This window comes from Sturnira hondurensis, unplaced genomic scaffold (assembly GCF_014824575.4).
Source record: "Sturnira hondurensis isolate 20B ecotype Veracruz unplaced genomic scaffold, ASM1482457v3 Scaffold0014384, whole genome shotgun sequence".
Taxonomy (NCBI): domain Eukaryota; kingdom Metazoa; phylum Chordata; class Mammalia; order Chiroptera; family Phyllostomidae; genus Sturnira; species Sturnira hondurensis.
The window spans coordinates 8,646,087-8,665,580 of record NW_028087015.1 but is presented as its reverse complement, the minus strand read 5'-3'; the positions used below and the strand labels follow the sequence as shown (position 1 = coordinate 8,665,580).

The following is a 19,494-nucleotide window of genomic DNA, read 5'->3' as shown; positions in this document are numbered from 1 at the left end:
AAGGCAGAAGTCACTGGCTGTGCTTCTGGATCTGGCTAAGCCAAGGCTGGCAGATGGCACAGGGACAAAATCCGTGTGGGCCATGGCTTTAGGGGTTTACCACCACGTGGCCTGAGAGGGCCCCTCCCCACAGCTGTGTGTGCAGTCCCCATAAAATGGTACAGCCTCTTCTGCCTTTACCCTCAAAGAATAAAACAGGCTAAAAGTTAAGTAATCATGTGAGTAATTTTTAAGTAATATTCAAAGAGATTGGGAGCAATAAGAGAAACAAAATGAGAAATTTCTGGAAAAATTTTTTAATACTTAAAATGTTATAGAACAAAAGGTAACATTTGAAAAAGTTCTTTTAAAATGTGTACAAAACACTAATATAAAATTTATTTTAGCATGAGATAAGATAAAAGCAAAACATAATACTCTGTGGAATATTCCAATTTTCACATTTGTTAACGTGAATTTTCATTCGAATTCTGATAATGTTACTCAACAGAACAGGGAGAAATACTGTTGCACTGCTTGCTCACTGTGCTGGTTAGGAGGGGCATGAGATACACATTTCAAATGAACACCAAGGGCTGCACCTTTCCCACAAAGTGGACCATGTCTGACTATTATGAAGGACACTTTACCTGGAATTTTTTTCTTGATTTCTGTAATACAAGAATAGGTTTCCTTATTCATTAAATAGTCTGAAATGTCTGCATTAAATAAGACCAGCTCACTTCAGATAGCAATTGCTGCCTTCCATCTCGAGTGATGTGTACATTTTTAATGCTATGATCACATTCTTATTTATGGCGATAAAATTTCTCTCGTTTCCCTAACCTATATTAATCATCATTTTTAAACAAAATTTGTCAACATTTTGTGTCTGATCAACTACAAGCAGGATGAAATAAACACATCTAAGCAGTTCTTTACAAAGGGCCAACAGAACTTGACCTATATCACCCTTTAAAACATTGAAAATGATAGGCCTCCTAATATGCATTGAAAAGTACGTAAATACAGCACACTCCTTTCAACAATGCTCTGCTCTGCAGGTCTATGCCATGTTGTACAAAGATGTCTGAGAAAGTGACCTCACTGCTTGTGTTCATGACTTGGAAACTGCAGGTGGGGGAGGCCAGATCAAACACAAGAGGAAAGCTTTTTTCTATCTTCAAACTGCTTGTCCACTGCCAGGGAAAGGGCCTGGAGGAAGCCCTCAATGGTGACGGTAGGGGCCTGGAAAAATGCGCAGGAGTCAATGGGGTGACCCTCACCCTTGGGGGCCACCGGCAGTACCCACCCCATCCTTGACACAGTCAGCAGAGGGGGCAACTCTGGGTCACTGTTCTGTATGGGCTAAGCTCAGACCTGAGGGGCACAAGTACCTCTGAGGCTTTGATGTGAGCTTTTGATGTATGTGAGCAGAGACACCTCCTCCCAAAGAGCTTAAGAGGGCTCTACAGCTAAGGTATCAAGACTAGAGCCTCCTACAGCCTCAGGAGGCTGTCCCTTTAGAAACTGAGGTAAAATAAGACAGATATCCACCCCAGAGAAATTAAGTGTGACTCCTAGCAAGGCCACACCCTGCTGGACAGAGTGCGTGGGAAAAGTACCCAGAGGCAGAGGATGGCTGTGGAAAACGTACCTGAATGTACAGCGCATGAGCCAGAAATGGGAGTTTTCTTAGGATGCGGCCACTGAGGCCCTCGCTCTTCCTGTGAATGTAACCAAGTTCAGGGATGTCAATTCCATGTGAACAATTGTGTATTTTGAGACTAATTTCCCCAGCTGTGTCTCTGAATGTCCCTTCTCCCACAACCCTGCAAGTGGGGCTGGTCTCCCTTAGTACTCAGCTACTGCTCCAAGTAGGACAGAGTCCTTGCTGCCCTGATGGGCCACCCATGGGCACCATTGTGCTCAGGGACTACAATGCCTACCCAGTGGCATGGATTACCTCACATCTTTATTAATTTTTATACAGATCTCTGAACTGCTCCCCTCTGTCCCATCTCTTCAACAGATAATACAACAAAACCTTTAAAAAATACTGTTCTTTATGTGATCCCTTTGTTCAAAACCTTCCACATGCTTCAACAGTCTCAGAATAAAGTTCACACTCTCTGGTCAGAACTTGGAAGCTTCCCTTACTCAGTCCTCAGCATATAACCCACTGAAGTCCCTGCACACATAGTGTCCATGGCCTTCCAGATTTCTGTCCAGTTTATTTGAATTCTAACTGTCCTCTGAGGCTCTGCTACGTTTTCCCACCTTCCCTTGATCCCCGAAGCCACCTGAGAACTTGGAAGCACTACTGACCCTGGACCTCCATCCTCTGGCCCAGGAACCCAGCCCCAAGGGTGTTGAGGCTCTCAAAGCTCCCCCAGCCTGTGAGTGATGAGTTGGGATTCAACTCCCTGTTCTCTGACCCCACAACCACTACCCCAGATGGCTACAGTTAATTATGACTTCCTGTCACTACAGCAAATGGACTTTTCATGGTTACAAAAATTAGGTCCATTCACACCTTGAAATTTCACTCAAAAGGAGGCTCAACTTTGACACGTTGTTTTCAATGAAGCCAATCATCTCTAGCTCGCGGAGGGTCAGCAGCTGCTGGCGAGGGTATATGATCTGACACTGAGAAGACAGGGGGCAGAGTGTACGTGGTCAGCAACAGGATAGCACTGAGAGAATGAACATAATCCACATCACATCTCACAGACATGCAAACAGAGTCATTAAACATACACAGCTGACCAGGAAACAGGCCCGTTCCCTTCTCACGGGTGGCTGTGGGCGCATATGCACACCACATACTTCCCTGCTTCTTCCAACAAAGACAAGAACACAAACAACAAAACATGTCTCTGAAACAAGCAGCAAACCGGCCTCTTCTATTCTTTGGCCAAAATACGTCCTTACCATGCACCAACACAGGAGTCCAGTCCGGTATTCGGTCTCAAGGATGTGACACAACTTGTAGATGGCAGAGCTAGGCCCTGCAGCCAGGACTTCGTCCACCTTTCAAGGAGGGTCTGTGTTTTTTGCTTTTAAGACAAGACTCTCATTTGGTGGAATAACACAGACCAAAGGTCTTAGCCTCACAGTTCACCTTGTAAACCACATGCCTGCACATTGGATGCTCTGCCAAAGTAGCCGCACTGAACTGTCAGATTGCTACAATAACCACTACTAAATGAATTTTAATGTGAACTGTTTTGATTCAGGAGCCAGCACAGAGGAGAGAGAAGGAATGACTTTCTCCACACATTTTGGAGGTTTGGTGAGGATTATGGGTAAAGTTAAGAAACAGGGTTTGTGTTTGGTGTGTTCCAACCCCCGCCTAACTAAGTGACTGACTTCCTCAGGCTCCCTGCACCTTCCCCTGAGTTGCCCTCCTGCCACCCCTCCATTGACAAGTGCTGGCCTCCAAGCTCATATAAGAATGGCAGTACCTCAGGATCTTGACAGAGAGGGCAAAAATCACATTTTAGCCTTCCGGACTAGCCAGATCTCTATTAAAACAGTGGAATGCTTTAACTCCCTATAAACTCTATAAAAAAACAATGCCTGGCCACATGCCCAGCTCCCAGAAAAAGTCCATGCACCTGGCTAATCCTTGGGACATCCCCTGGATTCAGAACACAAGTGTGAGTCTGATAGCACACTGAAGGCACCTGGTGATCTTCGGCAGGATCTGCCATCACACTGGCTTCTTGGCAGCAATACTGCGTCACTACACTTCTGATGGTCACTTGGGGTTTCAAGTCTAAGCTCCATGGGGCCCCTCTCCCTCTCCCACACTACAGGAATGTAGGACAGAATGCACATGCCAGGACAGTGCTCTCCCAGCTCTGAGACCAGTGCTGAGGGCAGCTCTCCTGTCCCTGTCACAGAGGCTGTGTCATCCTCATTGAGGATGTTGAGGCTTGAGATCCATGGTGCCAGGATCCTGGTGGATGGGAGTGGGAGAGGATTGATCCCACCCTACTAGCAATTATAACAATGCCATTACTATGATCACCGTGTAAATGCCTACTTGTTGGCTGGCTTGGTTACTGCCCAGAACCCCCCAGTGTCCAGAGCTCCTGGCACTGGGAACATGTTAGGTTCCTGTTAGACTGAATTATAAGAGACCGACTGTGATACTATGCTCACTGCCATCAATAAAACATGGGACCAAAGGGACATGAACACTATAGCCAATAACAGGCTCTGAACCTTTAGTAAGGATAAATTCCCTGTGAACTATGACCTCTAGTTAACTAACCTCCTTCTCAACTACAACCTCCAGTCAGATGGCCTCCCTGTGAATAATGACCTCCAGTCAGATGACCTCATTTTGAAGGACCTTCCAGTCACGATGACCTTCCTATGAACAAGGACCTCTATCATTTTCTTTCAGGGGAGGAAAATGAGGCCTGGAGAGTGGGTCATTTGCAAAGGCCATGAGAACCAGAACTTGCCAGGAATGCTGACCACAGCCCACACCCCTCCCACTCAATCACCTACAGGTGGATCAAACACGATGATCATTTTGTGCCAAAAGAGCAAACATATTGAGTCAGTGGCCATAATATTTCGACTATTAACAAAACTTTCCAGATAGAACTGAAATTTTCAATCTAAGAAAATGGTTAATGACATGTCAGAATACTTTACTCCACATTGAAACTAGCTATTTTAAGTTACGCCAGGGAATTAAAAAATAGAAGAAACTTACTGGTTAGTAGAGAGAGAGAAACACAATCAAAGTACACACCTTCATCAGTTCTTCCAAACAGGAGAGGTAGATTTTGAAGATAGCTGCTGCAGAAGGCGGCCCGATATACTGCCTGATGTCCGCCCTGTCCACGAAGGCCACGTCGATCCTCTCTGTGATATTGGAAGTGGTCAGGATCACCACGTTGGAGTGCCTGGAGACAGAGGAGCGAGGATCAGTCACCCCATGCCCCTGTGACTTGATATGCTACTGTACACAGGGAATGTCAAGAGGTGCCCCTGAAGGTTCCGAGCGTTTAACCATTGTTCAGCTAGCCACACTTCCTGCCCCAACAGCAGTCCACAGAGCCTCTGAGGCCCTGCAACTCTGAGCTCCTGGTCACAACAAGCGTGCCAGACCAACTCTCCAGAAGCCTTTGTTCTGGTCACTTTTGTGCCTTCTAGAAAGTTCTCCTAAAAACCTGCTGTTTCCTCACTTCCTTCAACTGTGGAAAAGACCTAATCCCTGTAGTGCATCCCTGACCACCCCATCTCCCGATCCCCTAGCACACACACACCCCTGACTGCCTAAGTACAGCTACATAACTGCTCATGACACAGCTCTCACCAATATACTACGGAGCTAAATTATTTATCCCCTTTACCAGCTGCTTTCCTCTCTAGCTTCCAAACACAGGAGAGCCACCATTATCATTCTGCTCACCAACACGGGCCAGCACGGTGCAGGCACAAGAGGCCCTGGGGAATATGCTTCCCATCCTAGTGGGCTTGGGCACAGGGGATGTGGTGTCACTGCTCTCAGGGCCTATGGTCAGCATACAGCAACTGTGTGGTGAGGGGAGCACCTAGGAAGATCAGCTTCACCTGGACTCTGTCAACAGCTATGCAGCCCTCTGCAGGGGGGACAAGGCGAGCCATATGAGAGCAGGGATTGGAGCACAGGGGTCCCAGAAGCCTGGGCAGAAGGGACTGGCATACAGGCTGAGTGAGCAGGCTGCTTGGTGCAGCATCCAAGTGGGGATGCAGAGGGAGCACATGGCTGGAAATGCATCCCCGGATAAGCTTTGTTACCAAGGGTCTGATCCGTGTAAAGGCAGATGTGCAAGGATCACCCAGAGAGAGACCTGAACCAGGATGTGAAGAAATGTGAGGTAAGGGAGGTGAGAGGGAAATCAGAAGCACATGTGTCTCTGTTCCTTCATGAGCCCACACACCCTGATGACAAAAGGGTCAGGGTGGGACCATGTCCTGGCCTGAACAGTGGGTGCATGGCACAGCCATCAGTGTCACAGGAACCCAGGAAGTTGGGGGGTTTCAGGGCCAAATGAGCCACTTGGGAGCATATCTGATGGCTGGTCATGATATGCAGACCTGTGATGGGGGCCTGCCCACCAGAACCTTGAGTGATGCTACAGGACTGACAGCTATGAACAGTCTATGCAGGAACCCCCTGAACAAACAGTGGGGAAACTGGCAGCAGAAACTGTCGTAGTCAGGAGAGTGCAGCCAGGGGAGTTGAATGCTCTGGACATTTTTAGGAAGAAGAAAGTGAGCACTTGGGTGAAACAGGAGTAGTAGTAGGGGCAGAAACCAGACAGTCAGAGAGGAACAGGAGTAGCAACAAGGAGGGACTACACCTTGCACAAGGCTTGCTTGTAGAAGAGTGAGAAGCAAGAGGGTTCTGCAGCTGACCCCAACAGGTAACTACATTTCCAAGAAGCTAGAGATATTCTCTATGGTAAAACAATGATGAAGCCTCAGATAAGACATTCCTTAACACAATTATTTACGTCACTCCACATTCAATAAGCTAGCTTCTGAATGATGCTTTGGAGCCCGGGCACCCTGGAATCAGAGACACCAGAGAACAAACATGAGGACTCTAGATGACAGAGGGAGCTCTGAAATCCTGCAAAGAACAGGTGGGTCCTCTGGTTTGAACATTACTTCCTTGTGAGTCAGGTTAGTAGGAGTCTCTTCCTAAAGCTGGATGAGCTCTGGGTACATTGAGTACAGGCCCTGCAAGGCTAGACTTTGGAGACATGAAATCTGGCCCTGTGCAGGGTGAGCAAGTGATGCTCCACCTGCCCAGTGCCAGCCCTTCAACTATTACATGGCTAGTTGTGCTGGAGCCAATGCATGAGCACAGCAGCGTGCACTCTGTTTTAGGTTTCTCTGCAGGGTGCGAGTTTTCACCATGCCTAAGCTGTTTTACATTTTTAATACTTCAATCAAGTAAAAAGTGCTTAATTTCTAAAAAACGCATTTAGTATATGCTGCTTCAAAAGTGGAAAACGAGCAAATACTCAATGCCAGAGGCATTTTTAGTTAGGAGAGCTGGAGTAGGGTCCAGAGGTGTGTGATCCTCACACATCTTCTCTGTGACTTCTCACGTAAGGTCAGTGTCAGAGCCTCTAGAGCCATGCACCACATAATGATGCTTGTCAACAAGGAACAGCACATCTGATGGCAGTCCCGTAAGATTACAGTGGATTAGAAGTAAAAGACTTATGATGTTAGAAGAAAAAGCTGGACCTGACTATAATATTGATTTTACTGCTAGCTCTGGGGGGTTTAAATAGATGAGAAGGCTCAGCATGCTGTCCTCCCACTGTGCACCAGTCCATGGCTGGGACCCTAGAGGTGGCGAGGGAGAGAAGAGCCCAGGGGCCCACATACCCCTGCACGCATACACACACACATACACTCATGCATACAACTCATTCCCCTTCCTGTTTCTTCATTATTATTTTTGTCTCAGGCTTTATCTCTCTGGGTCTCTTTTGATCTCTGCTCTCTCTTTTCTATCCTCTCTTCTCTCCTTCTTCCTGATGTCTACTCTCCCTCCAGAGCTTCCCTCTACAGTCCTTACCTTGTTCCCCTAACATCAGTGCACACATGTACTTTTCTCTTTTATACTATATTTTTACCGGACATTTTCTACGTTTAGGTGTGTGCAGACACACATACTTACCACGTGTTACAAATGCCTACAGTAGTCAGTACAGTAACATGCTGTATAGGCTTGTGGCCAAGGAGCAGCAGGCTGTATCATACAGTCTGGGTGTATAGTGGGCTACGCCATCTGGGTTTATGTAAATGCCTTTATGATGCTCACACAACAGCAAATCACCTAATGATGCATTTCTTAGAAAGTACGCCATTGTTAAGTGGCACATGACTGTAATACCTTTTAATTTGATCGATTTGGGTCAAGACAGCATTGACCACGCGGATGGCATCTGAAGGCTCAGTGCCTGCCCTGCAGGCATTACGGGCAGCCGTGAGGCTCTCCACCTGTGGGGACAGAGCAATGGATCAAAAATCACAGTACGTGGCCCCACAGGGCAGCCACAGAACACATCAACTGAGCAAGTGAATGAACAAATGAGTGGGTATATGGGTGCCTCGGTGTGCAAGGAGCTGAACATGTGGGATGCCAAGGGAGACAGGGCTGCATGAGACACCGACTGCCCGACGGAGGGTGAGCCGAGCACGGGGCTGGTTGTACCCTGGCAACAGTAGGAGGCATTCAGTTTTGAATTTCCTCTATCACAGGTTTAATGTCTGGACGTGCCTACCTCATCAATCAGCACGAACACCAGAGCGTCTTTGTCATCAATTAGATCCTGGATCTTCTGGAACATCTTAGTTACTAGCTTGCCACTCTGGAACCAAAACACTCTTAGTGTTGATCTGCATTCACCATGCTGCCTGGTGCACACATGACCTGGCCTGGTATCACTCTGACCCCAGGTGCTCCCACATGCCCACTGTCTCCTGACAGTCCTCAGAGAACTCCCTAAATCAGAGAGGCCAGGTCTGCAGGGGTGGAAGTCAATCCAAATGCCTTCTCTCCCTGCTTCACGTGCCAGGACACTGAGACTTGGTCCCTCACTGACTCCTGTCCAGGGTCACATAGCTCACCTGTCTGCCTGCCTCTTACTTTCCCTTTCCCAGCTGTCCTCACGACTGGGAATGAGATGAATTATGGGTGCAAACATGCAAACCAGCTGGGCACACCCCTTATGAACACTCCCTGTTCCCACTCTCATGCACCAAAAGGGCCTACTGACAGGGCTGCTTGGAGCAGAGCACTTCAGTAGTGAGGGACACCTGTGACATCACCTGTCCAAACCCCTCAATTCACAGATGGCTGAATTTGGCTCAGAGCCCGGAACGGATGCTCAGCCGAGGAGTTAGAAATCGGGATGCCCCCCTCTCCTCAGACAATGTTGAATGTCTTGTCTCACCCAGTCAAAGGTCTGGATGTGCCCAGCACCTTGGGCCTCAGACTATTTCCAAGTTACTACTTAGCTCTAGAAGTTTTCTCTGCCCACAAAGTCAGCTGCACAGAAGGTCTGCTTAATACACAGGACACCTTTTCAACTACATGGTTGACAACCCAGGAAACTATATTAATACTTACTTCTGAAAACCACTTAGAAAAGAGACTGTGGCTGTTTATTTCAATTAACTGTCCATATCGGTACCTAGGATGACAAAAAAGAGTTAAAACAATTACTTTGCAAATTAGTCCTCCTGCATCCCCAGCGGTGGCACTTTTGCTTATTAAATACATCTCTCAGCTGCCCAGTACAGTCAGAATTACTAACTTGTTAAGTCATCATAATCACTGACAAAGAATCAAGGTACCTAGAACCTGCGTAGTAAGTAAGTATAAAAAACCTAACAGAATGCAACCAACAGTTCTGTTTAAAGTAAATTAAAAACTTAAAACTGAATATAATACTTTCATTTGAATTAAAACAAGAGTAAAATCCCTCTAACTTTTAATCTACTTGTAATTTATATTTATGTTCAAAAAGTACCACTGCTACTAATACAGTAAGTAAATCTACACAAGCATGAGAAGTTTGGGCTAGAGCTGAGTATTTTTTCCTCCTTCCACAAAACATTAAAGAATGTGACCATTTGTTTTCCAGCACAAACACTAGCACTCTGCGTGCTTAGATGGCAAGAAGTGAACATTACACACTAACTAAATGACATCCAGCGCTAAAACTCCTATCACTCAGGAGATGGCTGGTAAGTCTGGACACAGTTCTGACTAGATTCACACAGGAAGCCAGACTGAGACAGGACAGAAGCTGACTCCAAAGTCCTCTCCAGTTTCTTTCATGTTGTAATTCCACAGAAGAAAAATAATTACTTTCAAAAAGTATCACTGACTTTTCATTTAAAAAAGAGAAGAAGACCATTTACTAATTCTGTTCACAAAAGAGGGGAGAGTAAAGACAGACAATATAACAAAATAAAGACTGGGTTGAGTATTAAACAGAGTTAATTAATTATAAAGCATTTTTATTAAGTGAGCAAAAAATGCTTGCTAACGCTTCTTTTTGTAGTTTATAAGACACAAGATAAATATATATTGCCAGGTCTTTGTACAGTCAGTGTGTCACTTAATGATGGGGATACATTCTGAGAAAATGAGCAGTCAGGTGATTCCATTGTTGGGAGAACATCACAGAGGCACTTACACAGACCCGGGCGTACAGCCCACCATGCACCCAGACTATGGTACAGTCCACTGCCCCTGGGCTACCAGCTTGTACAGCCTGTTGCTGTGCAAGACAAGATGAGATTAAATCAATCATAAGAGAAAATTATACCATCAAGAGACACAGTAATCACAAGATGCATGGAACCAGCATAACAAGGCATACACACTATTTTATTTTTACTTATTTTAAGATTTGTTTATTTATCTTTAGAGGGGAAGGGAAAGAGAGAGGGAGAGAAATATCAATGTATGGTTGCCTCTCATGCATTCCCTACTGGGAACTGGCCTGCAACCCAGGCATGTGCCCTGACTGGGAATCGAACCATGACCCTTTGGTTTGCAGGCCCACGCTCAATCCACTGAGCTACACCAGCCAGGGCCATACACACTATTTTATAAAAAACTCTTTTTAAGTAGGAAGAATACACTGTAAAATAACAATAAAAAACACAGTAAACATATAAACCAGTAACATAGTTTTTTATTATCATTATCAAGTATAAGGTATTTGCATAATTCTATGAACTATATACACTTATAGGACTGGCAGCCCAGTGGGTTTGTTTATAGCAGCATCACCACAAACGTGTGAGTAATGTGTTGTGCTCTGACATTATGATGGCTATGATGTCACTAGGCAATAGGAATTTTTTAGCTTATGGGTCCACCATCATACATGCAATCTGCCATTGACCGAAATGTAGTTATATGGTGCATGACAGTACTGGGAAAACTTGTATTTCTTGTAATAACATTTTCACCCTCTGGTGTGTTAGGAAATTACCCCTAGAGATCTTTAAACACATTTCAATATGTCAAGGCAAAGGCCAAGTTGCCAAGCATAAAATAAAGAGTTAAAATAAAGCATTTCCCTATGTAAAAATACTTACAAGACATTTTGAAAAGAAAGTAAATATTTATATCTCACAGGATTTCCTTTTCTAAATCCAAACAGGAGTTAACAGGCAGGAGATCTACCCCTGCCTTCACCAAATACAACACTGGGCAGAATAAATGAAACATCTATGAAGGGAACTGGACAGCAGAACAGGCACCAGAGGACCTGAGAGAAGAAAAATAAGGTAAGCACTACAATCACCAGGCTCTCTGCCTAGAGCATTTGGAAAGGACCCAAGAAGGCAAAGCTGTTGTTCTGAATTGAGGAGACAAGGGTCAGAGTTCAAGGACCCTGAAGCAGCAGGGCCCTGGAGGGCAGTGGTCCAGAGGGGAGGCAGATTTTCACAAATAAAGCACCAGAAATAATCCTGGGGTCCCTCTAAGTATTTACTGAACACCTGGACATCTATGAGCAGGGAAACCCACCTACGAGCAGGCTGTCTAGATCTGTGAGCTAAATGGTTCCTGGAACTCACACAGCTAGCCAAAGTGGAGAACACTTGTTACTCATTCAAGGTGTTCTGCTGAGACCCCAGCAGAGGCTCACTTGAGAATGAAAACTGCAGTATACTTAGACCCCTCACTAACAAAGCTTAAAAACAAACCTCAAAAGGATCACAATAAATCATAAGTAACTGAAATGCCTACCGAAACAAGACCCAACAGTCTTTACAGAGCCCAGACACTTCAAACCACAACGTCCACATTCAAAAATTACCTGACATGCCAAGGGCATAAAATGTGTCCTGTAACCAGAAGAAATACAATAGACTCAGAAATAATGGTCATGAATTTAGTCAACAAGAACATTAAAACAATTATTATAAATTGCTCAAGGATTTTAACAGAACATGGTGAAAAGTATAGAAGGAATCAAAGAAAACCCCAGAGGAAAAAAATTCAGTATCAGAAATGAAAACATTGCTGATTGGAATCAAAAGCAAATTAGATACTGCAGAAAATTATACAAAAAGAAACACAGACAGAAAAATTTTTGTACCTGAAAAAAACAAAAAAGCGTTATCAGTTGCCTGTGAAACAGTATCACATGGGCTAACATGCCAATAAATGTACTCTCAGAAAAGGGGGGGGGCAAGAAAATTAGTTAATAAAATAATGGTCAACTATTTCCCAAATGTGATGAAACCATAAACCTGAAAACAGACAGAAATCAAGGAGAAACAGACAAATCCACTCTTAGAGGCTTGGCCATTCCTGTCCAGTAAGTGATGGAATAGCAGATCAAACCATCAGCAGGGACATCGAGTACCCTGAGCTGACATCCACAAAACACACTACCCAAAAAGAGCAGAAACATGTTCTCCGAAGTGCACATGGAACAGTCAGCAGGACAGACCACATGCTGGTCATTAAGCAAGTCTCCATAAATTTCAAAATACTGAAATCATAACTTAAGACTATGTTGAATATAGAGGAATTAATATACATTGAGAGGGACCTTACTTATTATATAAAATTATTAAAAAATAAAGATAGCATCTATTATTATAAAGGGAAAGCAGGAAATCCTATTCCTGCTACTTCCCTCTTTCAAATCACCCAAGGTACCTGCTTAAAAGTCGAATGGTCAATTTCTGAGCCAGGGCTCTACACAGGGATGTTTTTCCAGTTCCTGGAGGACCTGTAACAAAATTTAAGCAAATATGTGTGTAAGTCAGTGCTGTATCCAACTCCTTAAAGCGACAGCAGTTGCATTTTCCACAGAATACAAAATAAGCAGAGTTCAATACTATGTTATTACAAGTGCTTATTAACTCACAATGAAGTCTGCTAGCAGAATAAATGCCATAAAATATTACCAATACACTTTGAAAGTCTTTCCCTGTTTTTTTTCTAATATGAAGTTAACTTGTGTTTCTGGTCTTACCTTCCACTACTACTGGCACAAACCCTGCTTCTGGGGTCCAGGAGACCACTCACTGCATTTCTTGGTCTAATGTCTTCATGGACGCCCTTCTTGTCCCCACATATCCTCTATGTGGCCCCCTTCAAAGGTCAAACACACCTTTCCAGCTAATCATCAGGACTCAGGCACTGAAGCCTGCTGTGTCTGCAGCCCACTGCAACACTGTCTTTCACTACGGATATTTCTCCCTGGGCCTGCACCCCATACTAAACCTGAGGATGCAGGTGAGGACCCTTGGTTGTAGAGCTTCTTGCTCTGTGTATCACCTAGCATGCCTTGCAGAGGTTCTGAGGAGACAAATGCAGAACAAATGCATCTAACAGAAAATGCTGACATGCTGAACTCTGATGTTTTACAAACATATTGAATAACAAAAGAGAAAATATATAACAGGTTCTAAATAAAAAATTATTGAAATACCTATATTAATTGGCATAAAGAGGTTAGTTATTCTGAATTCCTACATCACTATAGTTTGGGTATCCTACATTTCTTTCCATCCAATGTTAAGAAAAATACCCATTATTTTCCTCTGAGAAGAACCAGACAGAATGTCTGTAAATCAGGGTTTTGCAGTTTACTACTCATAAAGCAAAGCTTGAAGAGTATTACAAGGAAACATGAGGCAATTTCTTTTCTAGGAGTTTATCATCAATTGGAGAAATAAGAGTTAACTGAAAAGTTTAATCATAATATAAAAAAGTCACAAGGCAGTAACTGGGTGGCTGCCAAATGAAGGGTCATGCAACAAATGTTCAGAGTAACGTGAGCTGCATAGGCTTCTCAAAGAAGGAACATTTTAGGACAACTCTGGCTCCACCAGAACAAAACTGCTGTAACTCCTTGCCGAAAGACAAAGATGTAAAGACTGACATCACACAGCCTATCTTATAAAATGCAACCCCACATGCTTTACCATGAAGCAGCACCACCCGGTTCCAGGTGATGAGATTGCTGTCGACATTCCTGTCTGAAAACAGTAACGCTGTCATCACATAATCAAGGAGCTGAGTGAAAAAAGGAAAAATACAGATAAAGAAGCCAACAGGCAAAGGCTCTCACTATGTGTGCTCTCACTATGTGTGCTCCTACATGAGCAGCAGGGACAGAAGAAAGCCCTCCAGCGACTGCCTCCACCAAACACTTCCTGGATATATCACAAGCTTTCATTATAGAAGGTAACTTAAAACAGAAGAGGATAAGTGCTATTACTATTACAAGCAGAAAGGATAAACACAAAGACACTTTTATTTAGAATTCCGAGATCGCACAAAATAACTAAGGGACTCACCCTGACTGGTGTGTCTCAGTGAGTAGAGCATTGTCCCGAGAACTGAAAGGTCACGGGTTCGATTCCCAGTCAGGGCACATGCCTGGGTTGTGGGCCAGGTCCCCAACTGGGACATGCAAGAGGCAACCAACTGATGATTCTCTCCCTCTCTTTCTCCTTCCCTTTCCCTCTCTCTCTAAAAATAAACAAATAAATCTTTAAAAAAAATAATTAAGGGACTTATCAAACAGGAGCAGTAGGCAAGCACACAGTACACTTACCAAAAAATAATAGCCAAGACTCCCTTATCCCACTGTGGCTGCCTAGAGCAGCCTGGAGGAACAGGATATAGACTTGTAGTGCCCCCCCCACCATGCAGAAAGACTCTTCCCCATGAAGGGGGTTTGGACACGCTAGCACTTGCTGGATCCTGTCCACCTGCTCCTGGTGCCCTGTGGCAGAGTCTCCTCAGCCTCCAATGGTTCCTAAGAGTAAAACTCCACTGAAGCTTTCTTCACGCTCAGCACCCTCCCTCTGCCCGCTCAGGGGATGCCCCAGAGACCAAGTCTCCCTGGGAGCAATCCCAGAGGACAGGCATCCAGAATACTGGCTGCTGGCTGATAGTGGCTCCCAAAAGCCCATTTGAGTCAAAGAGCTCAGAGGTTCTGGAGAGCAAGACAATAATGATTCCACTTCAAATAATGAGGACTTTTGGAGAAAAAGTGCAACTTACGTGAGATTTGATTTCCACATCATATACCAGGCTGTCCCACAGCCCGTGGAATTCAGCTGTGACAGAATAAAACAAAAACTTACTTTAGAAAAGCAAGTATTACACCTACCAGCTAGATCTGCCCTGGGCCACCAATGCTCTCCCCTGCTTCACATGTGGTATGCTAAGTGTATGATTACAGGGAAGTTACATTTTAAAAATTTTTCTTGAAATATGTAGCCCTGGCTGGTGTAGCTCAGTGGATTGAGCACGGACCTGTGAACCAAAGGATCATGGTTCGATTCCCAGTCAGGGCACATGCCTGGGTTGCAGGCCAGTTCCCAGCAGGGGACACACGAGAGGCAACCATGCATTGATATTTCTCTCCCTCCCTTCCCCTCTAAAGAAAAGTAAAATCTTTAAAATTTAAATATGTAAATATGTAAAATATTTTAAATATGTAAAATAAATGCCAGTTACATAGGACTTCTGACAAATAATAACTGGTTAAGAGTTCTTTTTTTGCCCTGGCTGGTATAGCTCAGTGGATTGAGCGCGGGCCTGCGAACCAGACGATCGCGGTTTGATTCCCAGTCAGGGCACATGCTTTGGTTGCAGGCCAGTTTCCGGCAGGAGCCAGTTCCCTGCAGGGGGTGCACGAGAAGCAACCATACATTGATGTTTCTTTCCTCTCTCCTTCCCTTCCCCTCTAAAAAGATAAATAAATAAAATATTTTTAAAAAAAGAGTTCTTTTTTTGTCATGTTCTTATGCACAGTTACCTTTTGTGGACCCATACTTTCTTTACATAGCACAGACTGAATCCACCACTCTCCCTATAAGCTACAGGTGGCATACACAAAGGCCTGTGGGCCGAATCCCACCCTCTGCCTCGTTTTATCTGGTTTGGCACCTTATTTCTACCCGGTGACAGTGCTGAGCTCTTGCTTAACTGCTAACAAGCAGTTACATTGATACAGTCCTAAAATTACATTAGGCCCTTTGAAGGCAGCCACGAGGCTGATGTGGCCCCTGGTGAAAATGAGTTTGACACCCCTGCTGTAAGTCAACACTCGGGCAAGGCAGACCAGCGGGTCTAGTCTAGCCATTAGGACATCAGATATAAACTTGATGACGGAGTTAACCCTGCCTTCAAGAACACAATGGCAAGTCCACAAACAAGCATCAAGACAGTAGGAGGAAGGAGTCCAGCAGAACTGACCAACTGGGCAGGAAAAAAAGAGTACAGTTTACATTCTCAACAAATACCATCTACGAAGAACCAGTCCAAAGGAATCCTGTTCCTCATTCTTTTGTAATATACTTACCATTTTATAAGAAATATGATGCCCTGAAGATCTACAAAACAAACAAAATCTCTTTGGCTAACTGACTTGGCAAGTCTGAGGTGTGTGACACCCTCTGACCTCATGGACTCAGCATGTTCCACCTACTGTTATTATTACACGTACCTGCAGGAAGAACCCAGTGATTTGCTGCAATTATACTTTCTGTCTCTTCTTCCAAATTTTCACTGGTGGGGCCATCTTCACTCAGGTGGAAGATGTGAAGTACAACAGTGCACGCACTCAAATTGATGGGCTATGATGAGAAGGAAAATCAAATCTACACAAATGGAAAAAACACTCATTTTTTAATTCTAAAGTCCGTTTTTTAAAATCCTTACCCAAGAACATCGTCATGATTTTAGAGGGGAAGGAAAGGAGAGAAACATCAATCTGCTGCCTCTTGTATGTGCCCCAACTAGGAGCTGAACCTGCAACCCAGGCACATGTCCTGACCAGGAAATGAACCGTGACCTTCGCTTTATAGTACAATGCTCCAACAAACTGAGCCACACTGGCCAGGACTCTAAAGTCCATTTTTAATGCTAAAATCCAAAAATAAAGACGGAAGGTGCAATATGTTTAAAACTAGCTCTGAGATTAGATACAAAGGCTATTATTTTACTAGATTTAGAATTAGCTCTTTTAAACATGTTTATCCCCTCTCCCCTTTTAGGGTCTAATAGCTCTCTGGAAAAAAACAACTTTATTGTGTTTATAGTTACAAAAGTAACAGATGTATGTTGAAAAATTGCATATATAGAATGGCAAATATCAAAGTTCCCAACATCCAACCTCACAGATGTTAATCTATAACACATCCACAAAAGTGATTCTATCACAGTTTTCTATCCATGCTTTTCCCACTCACTAGAGCTTAGAGACATTTTACATTGGTAGATAGAAATCTTTCTTTTTCATGGTTATACCATATTTGGTATAAATGTGTCAGATGTTTGCCAATCTCATGGATAGTTAAAATATTTCAAATTGTTAGCTATTAATAATACTATACACATCTCTACAAAATTACATAATTATCTGGTAAGATAAATTCCTTGAGGTGAATCTGTAATCAAAGATGTTTAGTGGGTAGCATCCACGCCCTCCAGTTAGGCTGAGCTAACTGTCCCTCCACAAGTGCTGGAAAGCTCTCCATTTCCCCCCAGGCTAGCCAAAATTGAGTACAATGGCATCAGATATCAGTACAGATAAAACTCCAACAATGCCACAAATGTTGGCCCTAATGTAAGAGTGGGGAGGTCCACCACCTAAGCATTATTTTAGTGCCATACCAATTCTTCCAAATTGACTCTTCATGAGAACAGAAATTGCCCAGGTATCAATGGTGCATCTTCCGGAGGCAGGCACTTTGGGTTGTTTTTACAGTGGTACAACTGCCACAACTCCTCCACACTGTTACACAAAGCTCTCCTTAGCTCCCACACATGAACTCTGTAAGATGGTGGGTGATGGTATGGTGGGCTGGATGAAGAGCTTCAAGAAGGCAAGCCCTTTTCCTCATCTCTGCTGTCCCCACACATCCTATGGTCCTAACACATGCTGAGCACCCATAAAATATTTTTACTGAAAGAATACAAGAGAAGGCTCACAGTCCTCCTCAGCGCAGCCCTCTGTTCTAGGGTGCTGCATTCTAATTCCTGGTTTCCAATCTCTCCCTGACTGCACTCACAGCATGCTGACCCTGAGGCCATGTCTACTCCCAGATTCGGGCTCCTGCCAGAGAGCCAGTACTTGTCTTCTGTTGTCAAACCAACAGGTAATCAAAGCAACCCAGTTTCTGACACATGCTATCAAAGCAGCAAGCAGACATTCAGGGCACCAACTTTCTACTCAGCCACAGGTTAACTGTTTCTTCCCCCCTGGAAGTTAATAACTTACCTGTGAGTCTTTAATTTTTAATTCTGTGTCAACAATGGAAACAGACTGCACATTTCTGGTCAGGAAAGGTTCATCAAACTCAGTCCATGTGTAATCACCAAACACAATATTATGCCTGTTAAGTAGCTTTCTAACACTCAGCTTTATATCTTCTTTTTTTGCCGTGCTGGACAACATGCAAAACACACAGATCAGTTGTAGATTAAGAAGCAAAATTTTAACAGTACTTCTTTTTTTTTTAAAGAAATCAGGGTATACAAAAGAAAGTGCAGCACTTGAGAACAGAGAAGGAGGAAGCAGGCCTGCCAGGGAATCAAAGCTAGAGTCACTCATTACTGCCTGCTAGCTGTGTGGCCCGGGAGCAGCCCAAGGACTTTGTGCCTGAGCTCTTCTCCATCCGATAGATGGGGCAGTAGCAAGACTTCTTGCTACACTAGGCTACTATGAAGATTAGTCAATATATTCAAAGTGTTTAGGGACAATGCCTGGCACGTAGTAAGCATTCAATAAATGTTGGCTATCTCCTATTAGTGAAAGAAGGAAACCTCACAGCTGTGGGATCAGGTCAGGAGTCTGCATTTTAGTAAGTATCCAAGGCCTGGCATTCACTCTGAGAAAACCTAACACTTTTGGCTTGGCATTCAAGGCTCCACTCGGCCCACCCTGCCACCTGACGGCCCGGCTGACTGGTTCTGAGACAGAACTGGAAACTCTTGAGTATTTGGCCCTTCTCAACTTCCAGCTTTCCCGGGCTGTGCCCGGCGGGCCAGCGTGCGTCCCGTTCAGAGTCAGGCCAGACAGGTCCAGACCGAGTCCGGCGCAATGAGCTCCAAGCAGCGTCTGGACCGAGTGTTATGGGTAGGGGCCACGCAGGTGCGGAATCCGCTCAGGGCTACCCTAGTCCTATCCGGTCGGGTCCTGCCGGCTCACCTGCCGCTCCGCTGATGCACCTCCACATGGACTGTCGGCGTCTCAGCCACGCAGGGCAGTGCCTGCTTCAGGTCGCCCACGGCCTGGTCCATGGCTCCGCCGTCGCAGCCACGAGCACCGAGTAGCCGGCCCGAGCGTGGCCGCCGCCGGACGCCCGGCGCCGCCACCACATCCAACACCACCTCCGCCACAGCCGCCACCAGGCCCGCCAGCCCCGCCAGCGCTTTGAATCTGCCGCGCGCAGCGCTCCGTCACCCGACCCGGAAGCGCT

General features: G+C 44.8%; 1 protein-coding gene across 1 annotated transcript; it reads right to left on the bottom strand.

Moving 5' to 3' along the window:
- Positions 1 to 336: 336 nt before the first annotated feature.
- Positions 337 to 19,474, bottom strand: TRIP13 (thyroid hormone receptor interactor 13). The gene is made up of 13 exons (XM_037062938.1): positions 19,224 to 19,474; positions 18,294 to 18,459; positions 16,518 to 16,647; positions 15,068 to 15,123; positions 13,981 to 14,071; positions 12,707 to 12,779; positions 9,143 to 9,206; positions 8,295 to 8,381; positions 7,904 to 8,010; positions 4,754 to 4,907; positions 2,516 to 2,628; positions 1,637 to 1,706; positions 337 to 1,227 (listed from the first exon to the last, which is right to left on the bottom strand). Exons 1-13 carry the CDS (start codon positions 19,313 to 19,315, stop codon positions 1,132 to 1,134), a joined length of 1,299 nt encoding a protein of 432 aa, XP_036918833.1. The 5' UTR covers positions 19,316 to 19,474; the 3' UTR covers positions 337 to 1,131.
- Between the last annotated feature and the right edge of the window lie 20 nt (positions 19,475 to 19,494).

Bases quoted from the DNA above. Each gene is read 5' to 3' on its own strand.
- TRIP13 (XM_037062938.1), bottom strand. From the start codon at position 19,315: ATGGACCAGGCCGTGGGCGACCTGAAGCAGGCACTGCCCTGCGTGGCT. The intron at 9,207-12,706 runs GTACCTTGGGTG...TTGTCATCCTAG, and splicing joins ACCATTCGACTTTTAAGCAG to GTACCGATATGGACAGTTAA. The intron at 8,382-9,142 runs GTAAGTATTAAT...TTTTGGTTCCAG, and splicing joins TTTCTAAGTGGTTTTCAGAA to AGTGGCAAGCTAGTAACTAA.